Raw genomic sequence first — 22,323 nt, forward strand, 5'->3', positions numbered from 1 at the left:
ATAGAAACAGAGCAGGGCCTGTCCAGGGATAGGCCAGCTTTCAGAGCCAAGGATCGAGCTGTAGAGAATAGTATCCTGGTGGATTTCCCTTTGATTTGCTAAAACCGTGGAGCAAAAGAGGGAAATTCTTTTGTCTTTACGCCCTCGTTCAGGTGGCCTATGGAAGAAATGGCCTTATGCCACATACAAACCCACACCTGATCCCTGCTTAGGGTCTCTGTTGATGTATCTGTTCTTTGCCAGCTAACTAGTCAGATGAACTGATGATGATGAACCAGTGTTCCTAGTGTGGGTGGTGCTGCTGCTAATGTTAGCTCTCCCAGTAACCAGCCACACTTAAACAGGGGCTTTAGGAAACAGAATGACTTAACTCAGAGATTCGAAATTTGAGTGTGTATCAGAATGACGTGGAGAGCTGGCTAAAACAAAGAATTCTAGGCCCAGGACTGCTGTGTAATTTGTGGGGCCCAAAGTAAAAATGCAGGATCGCTTGTTGAGAAACTAAACCAAGCCCTTCTAAGTGTGGAGCCCTCCAAGACGGCACAGGTTACACACCCATGAAGCCAGCCCTGGATGGGCCCCGCCCCCAGGGGTCCTGATTCAGAAGTTCTCAGGTGGGGATTGACAATCTGCTTTTGTAACAAGTTCCCAGGTGATGTGAACGCTGCTACTTGTAGGACCATGCTGAGAAGCATTGTCTCAACTCAAGGTCCTATGAGTGACCCTAATGCTGGGGAAATCAGCCTATTTTGACAGGTGGTGTCTTATTAGGGGGATGGGTGAGAAGAGGTTTTCGGCACCATTTAAATCATACCGGGGATTGACAATCTGCTTTTGTAACAAGTTCCCAGGTGATGTGAACGCTGCTACTTGCAGGACCATGCTGAGAAGCATTGTCTCAACTCAAGGTCCTATGAGTGACCCTAATGCTGGGGAAATCAGCCTATTTTGGCAGGTGGTGTCTTATTAGGGGGATGGGTGAGAAGAGGTTTTCGGCACCATTTAAATCATACCAGAGAGGTGACAACCCTCTCCAGACAGAGGCCAGTCCTGTGGTTTCTGGCCTGTGGAGAAGATATTTTCTCTTCAATTTCTTTGATCTCAGTGGTAACACTGACTTCAAAATCTGGAGTAATCCCAAGACAGACCTATTTGGGTTAACTAGGACCAGAGGAAAAAGTTCTGCTTAAAATTTCCTGTTTTTAACATTTCCAACACAGCCAAACTGGTTTCCATTCATGCCCAGTACACTTGCTTCCAGGAGGTGGCGAAATTGGCCATAGCAGCAGGTCAGTGGCCTCTGGGAGGGAGGGAGGGAGAGGGGCACTTTGGGGCCACGAAGGAAGACAGAATGTCTTGGAACTGAGGTCACAATGGCTGGAGGACCAAGAAGCCGGCAGGCTGGCCCCCAGGGACCCCGGGACAGCAAGGCTGGGGCGGGCCTCTTCCCTCGGAGGAACGATTTGCTTTTGCCCACCTGCTTATTCTTCTAGGAGCTTGTGAAGGAACCTGGCTGGTCACTCCCAGCTTGGAGCTGGGGCAGAAAACTGTGGAGCCAGGGGGCTACTATCACAACTCTGCTGACTCCTCGGCCTTTTTTCCTGTGAACATCGTGTCTTCTCTGAAGCATCATTAACATCCAACTCCATGCTTAGGTTGTGGGAAAATGCACTTGCTCACTACAGTTATTAAGCTTCTACTATGTGTCTCCCGGTGCTAGGCACAAAGTCACCTGTCCACAAGTGCCACTTATTATGTGCTCAGCCTTGTCCTAGGGAGCATCAGTGCTACCTAGAGGTGCAAGAGCAATCCCTTCTCTCCCTGAGGAATCTACAGACTGGCAGGGAAGACAGACAAGCCACGGTGAGGCGCACAAGGGAGAACAGGTCCTTGGTGCAGAGTCCAGCGAGGACCCCACAGTAGGCAGGCGCTCAACAAGCTGCCAGCTGGGTCTTTAAGTCATCTTGGGCCCTAGGTGTGCTTACTTGTCTCCCAGGCCCTTTCAGGGTTCCACCCCAAACAAGAGGTATGCATAAACCAGAGGCACTGCTGAGACAGAGCATGCTGGACCTGGGGAGCACAACAAGATTCTTTAATGCTAAAAATAGCCCCAGTAAACAGGCTTTGATGACTCCCCACAGCCAGGATATGCGCGGGCTGAGGTTTCGGAGCACTTTTTCCGGAGCACCGCTCATTTCCTTCAGGCAGCACCGCCCGTGTGGGGTGGGACCCCCTGGGCAGCAGGAGCTGGGCATCTGAGGGAAGCAGGCGGGGTGGCAGAGTAGACACTTCCAGAGGGTCTCTAAGACCAGGCTGTCCTGATGGTACTGCTGGTCAGGATGCTGGCTACAGTTTTATTCTGCCAGGGTCATTCTTGTTCTTTGTTTCCTACTCTGAGAAGCTCCATGACTGCTCTGACTGTGCTTAAAGCCATTCTGATGTGGTCTTCCTGATCAGAAGTGCTTGGCGGTCACCATTTAGTTATCACTGCAGCGGCCTTCCCTCTAAGGGCTTTGCCTAAACTGATTCCTCCCCTCTACCTCTCCCAGGGCCAGCTCCACCACACCCCTGTCCTGGCTGTGCTGATTGCAAAAGTAGTGCCAGTCAAGCCACCAGGAAATTATTCCTGGATCACTTAGTGGATTGTTAGCCATACCTGTAAACCCTACCACTACTAACAGGCTTGGACTACTGTCACACCTTTAGCAGAAAACACTGTGTCCTACTGATTTTGCTGGGTCCCAGGGAGCCCTGAAAGTCCCCTATCAAAACTTTCGTTCTTTATGTATCTTATTATCCTAGCTCACCTTTCTGTATTACCCTTCAGAAGATGTAGCACAGGGCTGGGCTCAGCAAATACCTGCTGATTGAGCAGACTTTTTTGGTTTCAGTTAAGGAAATGATCTGAACAAGGTCAGAATCCCTAGAAGAGATTGTACATTAACTACGCTCATCCATTAACATCCTCACATGAATCAGCTTATTGGCTTCCTTCCAAGAAGGACAGAAAAAGGCCTTAATTTGGAGTATGGGTGGGGCAAGGGGGGTGGGGCAGTGAAAAAGTTGGGGTGAAAGCATGGGAAAAGAAGTCTGAAAGTGGGGCATAAGAGGGCACCAGAAACCATAACTGCCTCCACAGTTCTTTGCTCTTTATCCCATTTTTCCTGCATGGAAAGGTCATGGTAAGAACCTTAAAATCAGTTGTCCCACATTTTAATGTCTTTCCCTTAGTAGTCTAGAGATCAGGAAATCATAATCTCTTGTTAAGACTCTTCATTAAGCAACTTCCATGGACTCAATAATAAGCCTGACATTTCTCTTTAGAAACTCTGCTTCCCATTGATCTCCAGCTCTATCTAAAATGAATTTGATTTCACTATGTCTGAGTTTGGGGAAGCCCCAAATCAGTTTCACATTGAAAAGCAAATTTTGTATATTTACTGCTGTTTAATGTCCTCAGAATGCAGAAGTGACCCCTATTTGGCCACCATGTGTGAGGCTCATCTTGAAAGAGGATTTAAGACAATCCAGTGGTATTTCCATGATGTTCCTGTAAGAGCGTGTTCTGTCCCCAGCCCAGTGTGGAAGCCAATATCATACAGCTATTGTTTCAGTTTGCTTCCTGTGATACGAATCTCAATTGGCAGCCCAGACCCACAGCCTGAATTCTCAACGTTGAGGTTTCCTCTCCAACATTCCCACACAGAACGGCCTACTGTGAAAATCAAAGGGAATGTGTTACTAAGTAAAGAAGAAACCTTTCTAAAGCAAAACCTGGCATTTTTTAGCCTTTTGAACTCTGAGGTATGTAACCAGCTATTTCCTATTATAAAGTGAGCCAAAATTGGTACTCACCTTTGTTAGAAATGCTTAAATAATGAATTTGTGATTTGTTTTGACTTGGAAAAGCTTGACAAATCTGCATTTTGATAGAAACTGCTGACAGGTGGGTAGGAGGATAGTAAGGATTTCCACTGGGTTTTCTTTGACATCATTTCTCCAGGAGCCTATACTTATTATAAATCAATCTACTTGTTTGTAATAATTTTTATTTCTAAGCTATAATTTATCAAGAGCATAATATGTGGCTAGAGGACAGGCTTTTTATTTCCATTATATCAATCTTCAAACAACATTGCAGGGTAAGTACCACTGTCCCTTTTGTGCAGATGAGGAAACAAAGGTTCACAGAGAGAAAGAAATTTGTAGAAGGGTGCAGAGAAAAAGGGATCTAAACTGAGATTCCAGTGCAGGTCTTTCTGCCCACAAACCCTGTGCTCCTCTTCACTGCTACATGTATTGAAAAACAAAATATGATTAAAAAAGAAAAAGATCCTGTGTCACATACAATTTCCAAAAGCGATTTCGACAATTGGTCTTTGGAACGTGTGGCAGGAGCCTGGGAGAGGAGGCAGAGAAAGGGAGATGATGAGATGCCACCTCTTCCTCCCCATGGCTGTGCTCCTTTTATGAGAACTTCTCCTTCAAGGACACCAGGACCAGATGGCCACAAGTAGAAACTTTTTATCTTTTTCCATCATTTTTTTCCTTGAGACAGAGAGGACCTGGGCTGACATGCTGAAGGCTCTGTTCAGTCTGGTGCCACGCCCAGCCAGAGGGCAGGCAGTTTCTGTCCATATCTTTCAACAGCTCCTGAGCTGGGATGTGTGCTGTCCTGCCGTGGCCATTCTGGTCCTGTCTCTGTGGGTGTGTCTGGCACACAGGGGTTCAGACCAGCACAAATGCAGGCAGACGTGCTCAGAGGGCCCAGACTCCAGCTTGTGGCCTTCTCCAAGCCATCCTCTGAACCATCGAGAAGGATGGCCAGGATGTGTGTGGATGAGGATGGAAGACAAGGCCGTGTACTAAGGGAAGGACAGTAACAGCTCTCTGAGTGTGAGGACCTCCCTTCCCACCCCATCACTCAGGGCTGGTCCCAGTGGCCTCCATTAGACTTTGGTTCCCCTGCCTTCTCCCTTCCCCCCAAGAGTCCTTGTCAACATCTTCACCTAACCAGGTTTGCAGAATGCTCCTGCCACCCCAGGTCTGTCTTTCCCATGAACTGAAATTCAGAAGGAATTGAATTCCAGGTACAGATTCATGTGCTAAATGTGTGACTTCGAGCAACTGTGACTTTTCTGTGCCTCATTTATCTGAGAAACAAGGAGAAACACTCCACAAATTCAAATTCAGAGAGGCATCCTAGGATTAATGTATTACCCCTTTGGGGCTCTCTGGTGGTGGAGGAAGAGGGTGGTGGTGAAGGAACCAGTGGTTAACCCAAAGAAATTAATGTCTAGGAGTAGAATGTTAAGTAGTACAGCTGGGAAGCAGAGGAGATGGCTCTGGGTGTGGGGAAGGGGTCTCCATCTATTCACTGAGGCCTCCCCTGTCTACTCTGTGTATATGTAAAGATGATTCCAATATTACCAGACATTACCCTCAGCTGTCCAGGAAGACAAGCCTCTTTCAGAGAAGGAGTCCTCAGGTGCCCTGTGATAGAGTCACGGGCCCTTCTTTTAGCTGGCAATCCCAGCCTTGCAAGGCTTCTGCCCCTCATTCCCTCCTTCTGTAGCACCTAGGACTATGAATCTGCCATTGCATTGCATTGTTTCTTTGAAAGTATTTATAGAGCACGTTTTGCCGCTGGTTCTCCCCCTCCTGTCTCTCTCTTTTGAGACTCTGCACAATTATCCTCTTTAGGCTTGCAGTGCAGGCTTAGCCCTCCAACCCTTGTGCCCCCTGAGCTGTCATCCTATTTTCTGAAAGTCTTTCCCCCATATCCTTCCTGTGCTGCAGGGCCCAGAATAGCACATGCCGGTCTGCCCTCCCAGCCTCACACTGGATTCCCTCTGCTCAGGGTTCCTTTCCCAGAATAGCCACTTCATAACAGGATGGCAGAATCCACCTGCCTCTGAGGCACCATGCTCTCTCAGGAAAACTGAAAACCAGCCACAGAAGCAGCTTCTTCCCAGACTGCCTCCCTCATGCTCACGCCTTGGACGCCTCCTACCTGTAGCACCCGACCAGGGTGGGGACGGGCACTACATGCTGCCCCAGTTCCTTACAAAACTGATGCACTAGACAAGACTGTCACGTAGGATCTGAAACTGGAAAACTCCTCAGGACACCTCTTTCTGGTCAGGACAAACAGGAAATGGTTTTTTGAAAAATGTAACTCTCTGAGGAAAAAACATTTTGAGAACTTGCGAGTAGCAGCGACACGAGGAAGGGTGAGAACTGGTTCCCTGGGGAGGGGCAATGCTTTAGGCTGTCATCCATTAAGGACCCCCAGTGGAAATGAGTGCAGCTGGGCCAGGTGCTTCACAGACATCATCTCAGTCAATTCTCACAGACACCCTGTGCAATACGTATTTCCAATCCATTTTACAGATGAGGAAACCAACGTTCAGAGAGACCAAGTGATTTACCTGGCCTAACTGGCTAGTACGGGGGAAGAGATCTCACGGGCACACCTTCTCTGCCATTCTGGAGAAGGTAGTTGGAAGGTAAGGATTAAAATGCTCCCTATGGACTCAATCTCGTGTGGAGTGAGGGTTTTACAGCAGGTGCTAACGAAATTTGGAAGTCAGCAAAAGCCACTCCTGTTTCCTTTTCCAAGCCCCTTTGTTCTCCTCAGCCTCCAGGTGCCCACGCTCTTCCCTGGTCCTGTCCTGGCACTCATCCCATGGCTTGATCCATCACCGTTGCTGGAAAGGAGATGCTTCACATGGAGGAATAAAGCACTAGTGAAAGGTTTGCAGAGTGGGCGTACCCGGGAAGGCAGGCCTTCCGACTCTGGCACAGTGGAGGCCCCTGTGTGTAGGGATGTCCTGGGAAGGCTGCCACCTCACCTGAGGACAGGAGCTTGTGCGTCCGCAGGAAGCTGATGGCCAGCCGCATGATGGAGGCCTTGTCCAGGTGGGAGCTGACGCTGTGAGGCAGGGGCAGCTCGTGCGCCAGCTCATAGAAGACCTCCGTCTCCTTGCTCCGCCGGCACCTCGCGGCATCTCGGGACTTCTCCTTCCTCCTCTCGGAGCTGCTCCTAAATTGAGAGAGAGGGGTTAGTCCCTGAAATGTCACTGTTATCCTATATCACAGCTTGGTCAAGACATCCCCGTTTACCCCCAACCCACGGTGCCGCCAAACTCTGCCACTGAACTGATCCAGGCTCACAGCAGCCACCTGAGCCACACGTGCCCGGCAGTGCACTGAGAGCTTTGCTTCTGTGCGCACTGGTGTCTTCTCTACCACCACCTCCTCTTGCACTCCCATGGTGTCCAGAACAGGGCTTGATGCGGGTGGGGCTTCAGCAAAGTCTTGCTGATTAAATTAATTAACCGGCAATGCCCTGGACCTAGTGCTGGGTTATCTGGGGACATGGGTGAATGTCCAGGGATGGAAAGGGAAGGATGAGGAGACTATGGCCAGGTCCCAGATGGCTCTGTCAAAGGCTCTAGAGAACAAGCTGGAAAAACTGCTTCACAGTTCTCCTTTTCTAGGTAAGACACACTCAGAAAACATTACTGGACCTTAGACTCCATTTTATATCAGAGAGTGATTTTCACAGTAAAAATCAAAAATGCCCTTACAGCCCAAGATGCTGAATTCCATTCTCTAGCACCAGCCCTTGCACTCTCCAACAAAAGCTTCATCAATGAGTAACCCAGTCATTGGGGATATCCAGAGATGCCATCCTGGGGCAGAAGAGATCCCAGCACAGGCTGTGGCCTTAATGCCAACATCTATATGCACAAAGCCCCCCCCCTCCCCCCAACTGCCCTTTCCTTAGAAGGACCGACAAGGCAGAGAGGAACAGCCAGGTAGGGAAGGTGATCTGGAGGCAGTACTCTGTTTGCTGATGGCATTTGAAGTCTGAGTCCTGTCATACTCCTTCAACCATGCAAACGTTTACTGACACCTATTTTGTGCCTGGTGCTACACCAAGAACCTTACATATATTATCTCATTATACTCTTCCTAACAACACAATATGGTAGGAATTATTCACACAATTTATAGATGTGGGAACTGAGGCTCAGACATTACATGTCATTTGCCTAAAATCACAAAGCCAATACCCACATAAGCCCTTGGAGGGCATATAGTAAGTGAGTAGACAATTAGAAGTCCTGGGACATTTGGGTTCCCCCTAATTCCATCCTTACAATCATAGGAAGTGGATAGACAGGCACTGTCACAGTCCCCATTTCACAGTTCTAGAAACTGAGACCAGACCAGGTTAAGTTATTTGCCTAGGGCAATCCAGCTAATTAGAGGCAGAGCAAGGGCTAGAGCCCTACTCTTCCTAGGCCCATACTCTTCTCACTGCTTCACTGTAGAAGATAGTGGCTTTAGCATGAAATAAACAGCAACATCTTAACATTTAGAAAAAGAAAGATTGAAACTCACAGGCAGCCTCTTGGTTTAAAAGTTGTGAGCTCCATTTTAGCTACCTTGTTTTTATAGCTACACTCTGAGACCAGCATAATTAGATTATCTAATTAACCTTGACACAGCCCAGAGATGTCTGCCTGATGTTGACTCTTGAAGAACAGAAAAAAAGGTGTAACACTGCCATTGTTTAATTCAGCAACACTGAAGATCTAGTGTGAAGTAAGACCCCCCAAGCCCGCCGATGCTTGCGTCCTCTACTTTGCGTCGCTGATCACCGGCTGGACCTCTGAGTAAATGCAACGGAGGACTGGGAGTTAGGAGGGGCGGGGTTTTAATATATTGGCCACGATACTATCTAACTCTGATTCTGGACAAGAAAATACAACATTCTCTGGGCCCTGATAGCCTCATCTGTAAAATGAGAGGAATCACATGTTTTATTTGTCCAGATCAAATGAGATGAGTGTTGAAGGGCTGAAAGTATGAGAAAAACCACTGATGAAAACCACCATGCCAATATAATCAATTTTCTGGCCCTTTACCAATTTCTCACTAACCCCCACCTCTTTCCCACCTGTGGTAGCCTCAGTTCTGTTCTCTCCTTTTGAAAGTTCAACAAATTATTGTGATTGTTGTATCTTTCTTTCTTTATTGTTGAATATACTAATTATCCTGATTTGAGCATGACATATTGCATGCAGGTATTCAATGCTGTACTCCACAGATCTGTATGGTCAATTATGTTTCAATAAAAAAGAAAAGGAAAAGGAAAGGAAAAGGAAAGGAAAAGGAAAAGGAAAGGAACGGAAAAGGAAAAGGAAAAGGAAAAGGAAAAGGAAAGGAAAGGAAACCATCATGACAGATAATAATGGCCCATTATCTGGCTAACCTGAGCATTAGCACAGACTCTGGCCATAACGGCTGTTCTTCCTCATCTTAAAATAAGCTGTCTCAGATCTGGAGGTGGACAGCAGGCAGGCTGATCCTGACCAGATCTTTGTGTCATGTTGCTGAACCTTCTTAGGTTCATGAGGTTTCACTTCCTAAAATACTTGCCTTTTTTTTTTCTCTTCCTACATGGGTCCTAGAATTAACCTCAATAGATCAAGATTTTTAAAAATAATTCAAGGGTTTGCATGTTAGAATTCTTTGGTTTCTCTTAAAAAGATATTTCATCCTAAATTTTCTAAATCATCAGAAAAGGCTCAGAAATATTCTGACACCAATTGCTTTTTTCTACAAAGTTCTCCTCCTGTCTTTCTTGGTGGCCTTCCTCCTCCTGCAAGGTGGTCCAGCATGGTATTTGGTACATGAAGCACACAATGGAAATGTGGTCCTGGCTTACTGTGTCCTCGTGCAGACCCAGAAGTGTTTACAGAGGTCCGTGATGGGCCCTGTGGTTCCTGCAGAGTGAATGGGCACACATTTCTTGTCCTCAAGGAGGGTGCAGTCTAGTGAGGGAGCCAGCAACTTGAAACATCTCCATTAACCACAGAGATAGGTACAGGCAATACACACTATAGAGGTTTAAGATAAGAAACAAGCAGGTGAGTGCTAGCAAAGTCAGGAATGGCTATGCAGGAAGGCAGGATTTCAGCTGAACGTAGAAGGACAAACAGGACAAACAGTGTTTTAGGTGCTCAGAATGCACTTTTTAAACATGTGTTATTCATTTGATTCTCACAGCAACCTTGAGAGACAGAAAATATTATCCCCATCGAATAGATAAGAAAGTGGAGATTTAGAGAGAGTAAATAATTTGCTAAAAGACATCATCTCAACTCTAGTTTTTCTGGGTCCAAGATCAAAGGTTTTTCCGTAGGCAGCAAAAATTACTACTATTTATGGTACAATGTTGACATGCTCAGTGCTATGTTAGATACTTTCCCGTAAATTGGATGTTCATACATACTAGGGAAGAAAAGGAGGGCTAAGATTTGGAAAAGATATAGTGACAAAGATTCCGTGGGGGTAAGGGTGTCTGTTTTTAAGTGAGCACCTATTCACTTTAGGAAAACACCTGGAATCTTAGGAGTAGGATTAAGAACCAATATCTGAGTTCAGATGGGGTGTGAGGGGAAAAAGGGGGGTCGGTGCTGTAGGCCTTAGCAGATGCAGCCCCTGTCACTATCAGGCTCTTATCAGATAGGACTTCACAGTGCTCCACAAAAGCAGCAGGTCCAACCTGCTACAGTATCTAACCACACTGCAGGTGGAGAACAAGTAGTTTCTGTTTGGGTTTTTTTTGTTTGTTTGTTTTGGGTTTTTTTTTTGACATTTTAAATGCACAAGTTTATACTTACTCTCCCCAAGTTGGAAACCCACCAGTTTCTGTTTGGGGTTTTTTTGTTTGTTTGTTTTGGGTTTTTTTTTTTGACATTTTAAATGCACAAGTTTATACTTACTCTCCCCAAGTTGGAAACCCACATTCTGAAACATCTGATCCCAACTAAAGGAAGCAACTACTTAAGGACCAGGCAGCCAGTCAAAAGACAGAACAAAACTGACTGTCCAAAAATGTCAGCAAGTATATGCTATAACTCAATCAGGAAAAACTTCTTTGCCCAGAGCGTCATTACCTTAAAAATGTCATCTTAACTTTTGGGTCATTGCTCCAAATGTAGCTTAGGGATCCTTACTTAAATCATAAATCTAACATGACCTGTTCTGGTCAAGATGATTTCAGAGCGTCATTACCTTAAAAATGTCATCTTAACTTTTGGGTCATTGCTCCAAACGTAGCTTAGGGATCCTTACTTAAATCATAAATCTAACATGACCTGTTCTGGTCAAGATGATTGTGGTTTCTGACTTCCAGGTGAACACAGCCTGGAGCGGTCCCCAGGATGTCACCAGCTGTATCAGCTGCTTAATTAGCTATAGACTTCTGACCTTTAGAGTGATTAGGATTCATATGTCTAATGCCTGTGGCCATCAGGGCATCAAACAATATGTCTATTACCCCGAAAGGTTAAGTGGCTTAGAAGCAGAATGGATTTCAGCAGGTCAGGGAGACTGAAGCTAATTAAGCCAGCTTGGGTCAGTCTATTGGCTGGTGGTGAGATTCTAAATTGGTGCCAATTTGCAGGAGGCTGTGAATGGAGGAAATGAAGGTCAAATGCAATTGGGAGGGATCTAGTGGCCCTTCAGTGAGGCTGTGGCTGCTGCACATGGGCTTCCTGATGAGAGAAACACAGCCACTTCAGGTCCCGGACATCAGGACAAAATCACTGGCCCCACGCTTAGCAGTTGATTGCTTCATAGATTAAATTAGAGCAGAACCAAAGCCGATGTTTCTCAATCTTGGCTGCTCCTTGCTGGAATCACCAGAGGAGTCTTCAAAAACCAATACCTGGGTTCTACCCCCAAAGATTCTGATTTAAGAGGCCTGGGGTGCAGGAGGGGTGTTGGGAGTTTTAAAGATCTCCATATGATTTTCATGTGCAGCCAGGGCTGTGAACCACTGCCCCAAAGCAGTCAGTTTTAAAAGAGCTTCATTTTTTGGTGAAATTTGGAGTTAAGTGTCTTTGGAGATGTAGGAGAAAAGAGAAACTGACATTTACTGAGCACTGGGGCTAGGTGCATTTCATAAACAATCTTGTTTCATTCTCACTTAAATTACGCGGCTTTACTGGCCCCATTTTTGCAGAGCAGTGGTTCTCAACTTCAGCCTGCATCAGAATCACTCGGAAGAGTTATTAACACAGATTTCTGGGCTGGTGATCACACATCTACTGAAACCCAGGTCTCTTTCAAAAACCCACCCATGTTCCTTCCTTCTCCATGCTCTGTGTCCACACTCATGTGTCCAGCAAATTTAGAGTCACCATCATAAACCAAACAGCCATTTACCTAGGAGCTGGTGTGACCATCATGGTACCAGACACTTTGGCTGATAGAAAGAGGAAGGTGAAAACGAGACAGAGATTAGAAATAGAGGCCACATAAAACGTGGCTACCCTTCAAAACAGCAATCTCAGGAGAAGGCTCTAACTTCATTCCAGTGAGATGGCCATTGCTTTAAGTATTTGGGGAGGTCTTTTTAGAATTAATTTCAGAGCCACACTAGAAAATCATTTGCAACAGTGAATATACATATTTCATTTTAAACCCCAAACAATATTATCTACCCTGTTAGTACCAGACTTGCTGTGGATGGATTATGGTTGTTTAAAAGAATAAAATGTGCCCTCAAGAGATAAGGCTTTGTCACAATTGAAAGTATTCAAAAGAATGGTCTTGGCTCTGACGGCAATGCCAAAGGAGTGGCAAAAACGTTTTAGATGAAGGTGGCATTCCAAGGGCCAACTCTCTGGGTACATTCTGATGTTTGTCCAAAAGCAGCACTGGTTAGTAGGGGAATCTATTATATAGGGGAGGAAAAAGTTATCAATGTCAGCCAGGCAAAATATAAGATCTTAAGTTAGCAATTTCAGGAGGAACTGGGCAGATCAGACAGATGGCAAGTGAAAAACAGCATCAGTACACTTCAATATACACACCTCTTGTGAGGGGCCTGGTCTCTGTCTAAAAGAGATCACAGCCCAACTGAGAAATAAGACTGTTACTATAGACCCACATATCAAAAGTCCTAAAAGAGGGGACAATGAGGAGAGAAGACAGGAGGGCTGGGGTGGCTAAAACAGGGACAGATGCTTTTACTTGCCTCTTCCCTGAAGGAGAAATCCTGAAAAAAGTCTCATACCTCAACCTCCCAGCCTCCCCTCTGCTGGGGCTGAGCCCCCATCCTCTGGCCCACTCTGATGGCCTGTGTCCCTGCAGCAGAGGGCCTGGACTGCATTCAGAGCTGACAGTAATGTCTGGGGCCCACCCAACTTGGCCCTCTAATGGTCAATTCTGCTTGGGGCCGACTGGAGATTCTTATCTGCTGGGCTTCTCTGCTCCAGGCAGCCTTGGAGAAGAGAGCAGCAGATTCAATTACCAAGCAGCCCATCTGGGACTCCAGATAACTCATCTCCTTACGTGATCTGAGGACATGTGGAGTCCCCAGCCCAGCTGGGAAAAACAGTGCATGTACAGGAGTAATTGTGACAAACTGTCCCTGTGCTTAGCTTCACTATCCTTAGCAGGTGCTATGATCTGAACGTTTGTGTTCCCCCTGCCCCCCAATTCATATGTTGAAATCCTTACCTCCAATGTGATGGCATTTGAAGGTGGGGCCTTTGGGAGGTGATTAGGTCGTGAGGGTGGAGCCCTCATGAATGGGATCAGTGCCCTTATAAAAGAGGCCCAAGAAAGATCCCTTCCCCCTCCCCCCATGTGGTGACACAGTGAGAAGGTGCTATCTGTGAACTAGAAAGTGGGCCCTCACCAGACACTAAATCTGCTGGCGCCTTGATCTTGGACTTCCCAACCTCCGGAACTGTGAGAAATAAATGTTATTTATAAGCCACTCAGTTTTTTGTTACAGCAGCCTGAATAGACTGAGACAGCAGGGCACTCTTTATTCGAGATATTAGTAAATAATAACACTTTACATTTGTATCACACATTAATGTTTATAAAGCACTTTATAAGTTAATGTGTAAATAAGTAAAGCACTTTATAAGTAAATCTATAAATCACACAGTAGGATAAAAAGACCATTATTTCCATTCTAGAGAAGAGGAAAACTCTAGGAGGCTTAGAAAGGTAATGGGAATGGAACTGGAACAGAACCTCTGAGATCTTTTTCAAGGACACCTGAAAAGAGAGCCTGCTGCTAGCCAGAACTAGACATGTAGCACAACTTAAAACAGGCTTCACTGTATGTCCATATTATTATAACCTAGCTTTTCCTAACAGACCACATCCTTTATAAAACATGCTTTGGTAGAAATAAGGGTAATACATATTTAGTACAGGCAACCACAAAAATACAGAATGGTATAAAGAAAACAAATTGAGATCTCATTGGATTTATGAGTTTTTGTTTTACTATTTTTAAGTAGTAATATGTCACTTTATTAAGAATTCTTTCAAAATATTCACAATATATTGTGTGAATGGATCACAATGCATTCTATTATTCCCTTACTATTGTTCGGTTATGGTATCCAATTTTTAGTTGTGATAAATAACACTACGATGACTTCCTTTGTATGAGGTATTGCTTTTTATTTTTTATAATAAAAGATGATATGTATCCGGTTTGCTGCAAGCTCCTCATAGCGACCACATGGTGACCGCCCCAGTGAGTAGACGGATTAGGTGGCATGGGCTTCCTCAGGACCACGGCCACCCTTCCTGAATGCAGAGCCTGAAAAGAGGTGCTGCAGAGGGATCTAGCAGAGGGAAGGAAAGCAGAATGTGCTACGTCTCAGCCTCAGACCTGGGCTACCTACTCACGAGCTCTTAGACTTCCTCTTTTCCTCATGCCATACGCAGGTTAAAACATCTGAAGAGAGATGACCAACTCTACTAAATTGCAGGGTTCCTCTGACTCTAATCCAGTTCTGAGAGGATGGCCAACCTTGCTGGGCAGCAGGACCTCTTTCTCCAATGTAAAAATAAAGCGTTCTTTCTGTCTCCCCACCACCTCAGTGCAGCGATGTTTGTAGAAGACTTGGTGGCACCTTCAACAGTGAAAAGGAAGAGAAAGCAAGCTATTGGAGGGGGCATTTGCCTGGGCCCTCCATTGTTCTCCATGGCCTGATACCCGCTACTGTCCAACCCTGACTCCAGCTAAGGGACTAATTCACCTTAGGAAGCTGAAATACTGCTGCTGCTGCTGCTGCTACAACAAGCAAACAACCACATGCAATAACACTTGTCTGTCAATAAAGAACTCTCATCATACTGCCTCTGACTTACTCCTGAAACAATCTTGTGAGGTAGCTATGGCATCATCCCCATTTACACATGAGGAAACAGACCCCAAGGATTTTAGTGGCATGCTCAGCACCACCACCCAGTGATGGAGGCAGCCCTGAACCTTGTATCACTTGACCCCAAACCCCATACTCTTGATTGTAACTGGGCAACGTTCCCCAAAATTCCAATAAGCAGGTCATTCTTGTGGATTCAAAAGATGTAGCTGAGCTGCGTGTACTGGGGGTAAAGCCCCCCTAGATACTTAATTTGATGAGCTTTTGGAAATATACACTTGTCTGGGAAGCAACAAAGAGGGACATCCTGGCCACCCTCTTGTCTGGGTCAGCCCCTCAACCAGCAAACCAGCCCCGGTGGGATGTTTTTCATCTGCATGAAGATGTCTGTCTCTAAAAAAGGTCTTACTTTGCCAGCAGAGTCTACAGACACCACAGGTTAAATGTTTCATTCCACTAGACAATTTTCCTTGGTGCCTCTTCTCTGGGCTTGAAAGTATTTCCCCACACCCCAGATGTTACCAGATCAGACTCAGGGTTTCTCTTCCGGGCTTCTACCCATCAGCAGCCTTCTTGCTTTGGATTCCCTAGGCTTCCAGCAACACAATCTGTGGTTTGGCTCACACCATTCTGCGTGTGAAGCCACTCTGTCCTTGCAACACTGCTTTCAGCTGAGAAAAGTGGCAAAGAAATAGCACAGCAGTGGGATAAAGAAAAAGTGCACGAGATGTAAAAGGGGCTCCCAGCATGAAGCTACACTCGCTCTGGTGCAAGAGAGGGCAGCGGTGTCCTGATACTTGGCTCCTGCGGTTGTCCCTCCCTGCACCTTTCCTGGAATATGCTCCTCATCTCCTCGGCCTGTCTAAATCGTGCTCATCTTTCATGAGCTCCCACAGGTCCATCTTCTCCAGGAAGACCTCACCTGGCTTCTCCTCCACATCCCACCGCAGAGATTCCACACTCCATGTCCGGCCCCGTGTTGTTCTCCCTTTATATCACTTCCATCCATCAGGAAAGAACCCCACCATCTGTTCTTTCACTGTCCTCTAGAGCATAAGTAGTACAAAGTGGTACAAATTGAAGATACTGGACTTTGAAGATGTTGGTTCTACAAATTCCTCAAAGCTGTTGACTATTCTAGTTCTTTCATAAGAATTAAAGTCCAACTCTTAACTAGAATAAAAGGTTTCCATGTGAGAAGAGTCACCGTGCAGAGACAAAGACGTGTGTGTGTATGTGTGTCAGCGTTTTATCACCTTTATGAATCAAATTTCAGGTCTGGGCTAGTGCTTCCAACAGGTGCCTGTGAAGTCTCAGAGATCAGCCCTTCTCAAACCCGTGCAGAGACAAAGACGTGTGTGTGTATGTGTGTCAGCGTTTTATCACCTTTATGAATCAAATTTGAGGTCTGGGCTAGTGCTTCCAACAGGTGCCTGTGAAGTCTCAGAGATCAGCCCTTCTCAAACTTTACTGAGCACACACATCACCCAGGGGTTTTGTCACAAAGCAGTTTCTGACTCAGTAGGTCTGGGCTGGGGCCTGAGATTCTGCATTTCTGACAACCTCCCAGACAATGCTGATTCTACCAGCCTATGACCTCACACTTTGAGTAGAAAGAGACCCTGAAACACATGAGATCTTGAGACTAAAGACACAATGGAGATGCCATCTGCAGGGTTAGTGCTACCCTGATGCTATCCTATCCAAAGGCAGCTACAGTCTAACATGTCAGATCTTCCATTCTGCCAGGAAGAATCCTATTCTCTTTGTATAGTTCTTTGTGGAACTGAGCCCTACTTTGATGTTCCTCTCCTCCTTCAGGTCTTCCCCACCTCTAACATCTCATCCCTTCTCGTTCTTAAAAATCTATCCTTCAGGGCCAGTTCTAGCCCTACTTCCCCCAGAAGCATCCCTGACCCCCTAGCCACCTTCTCCATTTCACTTCCTGCCCTCATGACTCACTGCCCCTTATTAAAGGCCTCCCTGTCTTGCTGGCTTTTCTGTGCAAATGTCCTGGGCTATAACTGGACTGTAAGAACCTTAGGGGGCTGGGGGAGATGCCCTCAGACACAACATCTTCTACTTATGTGTATCCTTCACAGGACCTTGGGCTAGGGTAGAGAAGCTAATTGATGTAAGGACAATTCAAGTGTGCCCTATACTCTTCTCCTTTCCCTCTCAGGGAAGAAAGAAAAAATGGTCCCAGCTGCCTTTGTCTCCATCCCCAGCCCAGGGCCTTGCTCCTCTCCCAGGAGCTGCAGCTGAGCTAGTGTAGGTTTCTTTTGCTCACTGAAGCCTCTTTTCCCATCAGTGAAGAGTTAAAGCATCAGGAAGGCTGCTTCCCACTTGGAAATCTCCATTTCCTCCTGCAGCATGAACAAGAGAACTCTATGGACAGAGACTGAGTGAGCCAACTGCACAGGGAGCAGACTCCCTCTGAATGGGGTTGTTCTAGTGCCGCCAAGTCAAGTCATTAAGATGCCATCCCCGAGGTGCAGCCCCCAGCGTCACCTCTGGATCTCCACATCCTCAAGCCTGCTGGCAAAAAGCATGAATGGTGAGCACAGAGTTGGTGAAAGCAAGCTCTTTCATGAGGGGGGCATGCGAGGACCGCTCTGCCCCTCCTGAGGTGGGGGTGGGGTGCTGCAGAGAAGGCAAAAGTAGAAGGGGGTCCTCTCTCCTGCTCCCCCCCATCACTACACTAAACTGAGACCAACCCCCTGATTTACACGTAGTTGCCAAAATGAGTGCTCCTCAAAAGGCAACCAAGAAGGGTGGCGGAAAAGGTAATAACATTACAGAAAATATGTGCAAAGCCAAAAATAATCACTGTGTCATGAGAAAACAGAGCTGGGCTGCCTCAGGGGGTATATTCAGGAAGGAGGGGGCAGAAATTCCCCTGGCAGTGTCGTCAGACATTCTGGGTGAAAAAATAAAAAGTCATAACTGGAACAGACAGTTGTCAGAGAGAACTCTTTTCAAGTACAGAATATGATTTTAAGGGTCAGTTCTCTCTTCTTTATATCAGACACTTTAATTTCCAAGAAAATAACATTTGCTTAGTTTTTAAATCAGGCCTGATGCTAGATCACATGCTAAGATCCTAGTGAAATATCCTAGGATCTGCCTTACTAATCCCAATTTGACGCCAGAACTTCTGGTGCCTGGTATTTGAAGTATTTCAAAACAGCGAGTGTGCATGTGGTGGGGGAGCCCAGGATCTCTCACTCTCCTGCCCCCATCCCATAACTTGAAGGAGCCTGTAGAGAATTTCTTGTGGGTTTCCTTTATGAAGAACCTGATTTGGGGTCTGTTTACATGGTCACACGCCCAGTGTCGTGGGATCTTGTTTGTGGCATGTGCTTTCTCCTGATTCTACCCGCTCTTACTCTAATGAGAAGTGAGACATTCATGCACATTTACGAAGCTACACTCCATTCCTTTATAAAGAAGTCATCAAAAGCCACAGGAAATGCTAAAAGTCTTCCCCAAATTATTACCATGCTCACAAATGATAACAGTGAGCAATTTGGAAAATAGGATTGTGTTTTTCTCCCAGAAGTAGCTTAACCCTCCACTCATTCAACAAATGTTTATGATTCCCTCTTCATGTGCTGTGCTGCGATCAACGGAATGAAACAGTGACACATGGAACAACTATTCCTGACCTTGGGAAGCTTGCAGACAAGCGAAGAGTTACTTCCAGAGGACTGGCTTTCTAGTCAGTCAGTGCCACAGGAGTTTGCGAGGAGAAAGTCTGCAAGGCTGGAGAAGACAGAGAGAGCTCTGCGCTGGAGGTGGGATTTGGAGGAGGAGCAGGGTGTGGGGAGGCAATCAGGAGGACAGAGGGATGACAAGGACAGAGAGACCTCTGTGGGAATGAGTGGGGGTGCCAGTGTCAGGGGACAGGCTGGAAAGCAGAGTGCAAGGCAGTAAAAGTCGGAATGGGCAGAATGTATTGATTAAAAAATCAGTATTGAGTGTCCACAAGGTGCCAAGTATAGAGGAAGGCTCTAAGCAACAAAAGGACAGGTAAATAAAGTCAGATAACTGCCTGCCCTGTTGACCAGCGAGCGACTGAGGTGACAGGTGGTAGGCAGGACAAGAACCCAGGCCCCCCTACCCCAGCCATGCTTTTGCCATACTGGATGGCAAGAAATGAGAACCCCTCTTTTTTGGCACCAAAGCCAGGGAAAATGAATCCCTTTGTTAGAAGCTATAAATACGGCAGCAACCCTTGGGCTGCCACAGGCTGGAGCCTCAGTTTAGTCCACAGAGACCTCTGCGAGGCTGAACAGTAACTCATAAATGTTACCCATGGCATGAAAAACTTCGCTGAGGGCACAAGCCTCCTCTGGATCCAGAGGTGTTTTATTTATTTCCATAGACTCTAGCCTCCATCTTCTAGCTGTTTCTCCTGGCCCCTCACCTCCTTTACCACTGAATTCAAATCAGACCTCTGGGACAGGACAGCTCCCAGCCCACAACCTTCCCCTAAACCAATATCAGCATGTCATTGCCCCATTTAAAAATAGAAGTGGCTCCCCACTTCCCTCATGATGACATACAAGTGTGACATGCTTCTCTGGGTCTCCAGGCCCACTCTCGCTTTCCAAACTCAGTTCCCACTAGTCCAGGCTCCATGCCTGCTCCAGCCAGACCACACTGTACACCACATCTCCCAAACTCAGCACCCCTTTCTGCCACCCAGCCATGTCCCTAGTTGTTCTGTTGCACCTGAAATGCTCTCCTTCCTCTCTGGCCTTCCAAACCCTACACTTCGAGAGCCAACATAAGCCTGCCACCTCCAGAGATGCTTTTCTGGCCACTAGACCCCTGCCCTGAACACCTAGAGAGTTAATCTGTGCTACTTAACTGAGAGGTACCATCGCCTGTTATTCCTTATCTTAAGGGTATCCTCTGAGGGCACAGGCAAAATGCCAAACTTCTTATGTATCACAGTACCTTACCCAACAACAATAGTGTCATGTCACACTTTCAGATATGGTATGGTGAGCTGGGGCAAAGATGAAAACAGCTGTGGCCCCTCAGCCATAGGATCAGTATCACAGAGTTCCAGTGCTTTGGGGCTTTCCAGCAGAAAGTGGATTAATAAAGAGTGATGGTGGCTGCATTCCTCACTAGGTTACGTAACACCCCATGACTCCTCACTATCCCCAAGAAAAAGATCCCCATATCCTAAGGATGTTTTCATACAGAATAAGTGGTTGGCCATCCTGCTATCCACAGCACAGGTGTGTTCAGTCAGCTCTCACTGACACGAGTGAACAAGCCCTGACAGGGGCGGCCCCCTCCCTGCCCCTCCCCAAGAGGCCAGGGAGGTTTCTGCCTTGGATGCCACCTCCTTGACACAACTGAGCAATCTGTTGCCCAACACCGCCCAACACCAGCGCCCTCACGTCATGTGTGTAGGTGCCCTTCTTGGAGTCAGATTTCTGGCAGGGAGGATGCCAGGGCTTGGCCTGGGTCCCACCCCTTTGGTGATAAAACATGGAAGTGAGAAAATGCACAAAGCCATCCCCCGCCCCCAAAGCTACCAACACGAAAATCCTAAGAAACAGAACAAAACCGAACAGATTAAAAACCCAATGACAACCCTAAAGATCAGAAGTGGGGTTAAAGAATGATCCATATTTTGGAATAAACACTCTATTTGTTCAAGCTTCAATTTTTAAAAATTTACTCCTCCAACCTTCAACTCCCCTCTGCCTCCCAACACACAGACCAGACCACGAGGGGGTTAACAGACCCCAGCTGCTCCTCTTATCTGGATAAACTGCTAATGGCAAATCTCTGCTACTGAGGTCCTGTCAGTGATTTCTGCAAATCACTTTTATTAGAGATAATGTCATTTTTACCTCATTATCCAGCCCAGCAGTAAAAGAGAAAACAAGTTGATATTTTTTTCTGTGAAACACCAGTTCTGTCCATTAGTGCTGACAGGTGACAAGGAACTGAAATTCTATGGTCACACTTCACAAGAGATTTTGGTCAAAAGACTTGGCACTTAACCCTGTTTCCCAGGCCAAGCGGAGCATACCGGGCAGCCTTTTCCCCTGTAAAGCAATGGCTGGTGTGTGCATGTGATGCTCGCCACCCTGGAGGCTGAAGGAACCGCTGGCGACACAGTGGCCAGCGCATCTAAATACTCAGCTCTGCCCCGGCAGAGAAAACGTTGTATAACACCCAGGCAGGCAAGTGCAGGAGCACTGTACTGTTAATTCTACTTTGTGGAAAGCAATAATTAACATGTGAGTCAGCACAGAGAAAGACTTTAAGCCCGGGGAAAAAACAACCCCAAAGTCCCCGAAGCCTCAGAGGCTGCGCTGTGTTCAATTAAACGATTTAGAAGATTAGCCCAAGTGCAGGGAGACCTGAGCAGAGGTGGTTGTATGACCCAGTGGCTTTTCTAAGTTGTCTCTCAGCTGTGAATGGGACACTCCAAATCCTGCTGCCAGGGAGTAGAAGGAAAAGGTTCATTTCTCCAGAATCAACTAAGAAATGGTCTTTTCTGTTTTCCTGCTTAGTAATTTCCCTTAATTATTTTTAAAATGTCAGATGTTTCATTGGAGTGACTTCTGATGGCCTTAGAGATCTTGAAAAACGCATTTGTCCTTTCCCCATGGCGGTCTGCCAAAACCCACAACTCTGTGCCACCTAGAAGAAAGTTCTGAAGCAGCCAGAGTTCTAAAAAGCCACCCTTACTTAGCGTAAAAAAAAAAAAAAAAATCAAGTAGTCCTTTTAGCATTTTTGTAAGAAGTGTGACTCTTTTAAATCCCATCTGGTATTTATGTTTGGTGAGCTTTAGCTGTCATTAATTTAACATTTACTGAGTGCCTACTAAGTGCCAGGCACTGGTGATCCAGAAGGGAAGACAGGTCCCTGCTCTCGAGAAGCTGACAGCCTAGTGAGGGAGACAGACAGGCAGACCAGGCCAAAGGTACATGCCAGGTGGACACAGCTGGACTGCCTGGGCTTGAGGGCTCATGACTTACTTACTCTGTTACATGGGGTGAGTTACTTAAGTTTCTTGAAACCTCAGTGTCCTGTAAAACAGGTGCTCTACAAGTACTTGCC

The 22,323-nt window shown here is 46.4% G+C and overlaps 1 protein-coding gene across 1 annotated transcript in view; it reads right to left on the reverse strand.

Annotated features, from left to right (window-relative positions):
• Positions 1–22,323, reverse strand: part of EPAS1 (endothelial PAS domain protein 1) — an 88,283-nt gene that overhangs the window by 37,022 nt on the left and 28,938 nt on the right. Inside the window, exon 2 of the mRNA XM_008580429.1 lies at positions 6,855–7,045. Coding sequence (XP_008578651.1) covers positions 6,855–7,045 — 191 coding nt within the window. The remainder of the gene's footprint in view (positions 1–6,854; positions 7,046–22,323) is intronic.

This window comes from Galeopterus variegatus, unplaced genomic scaffold, assembly GCF_000696425.1.
Source record: "Galeopterus variegatus unplaced genomic scaffold, G_variegatus-3.0.2 Scaffold2089, whole genome shotgun sequence".
Lineage (NCBI taxonomy): Eukaryota > Metazoa > Chordata > Mammalia > Dermoptera > Cynocephalidae > Galeopterus > Galeopterus variegatus.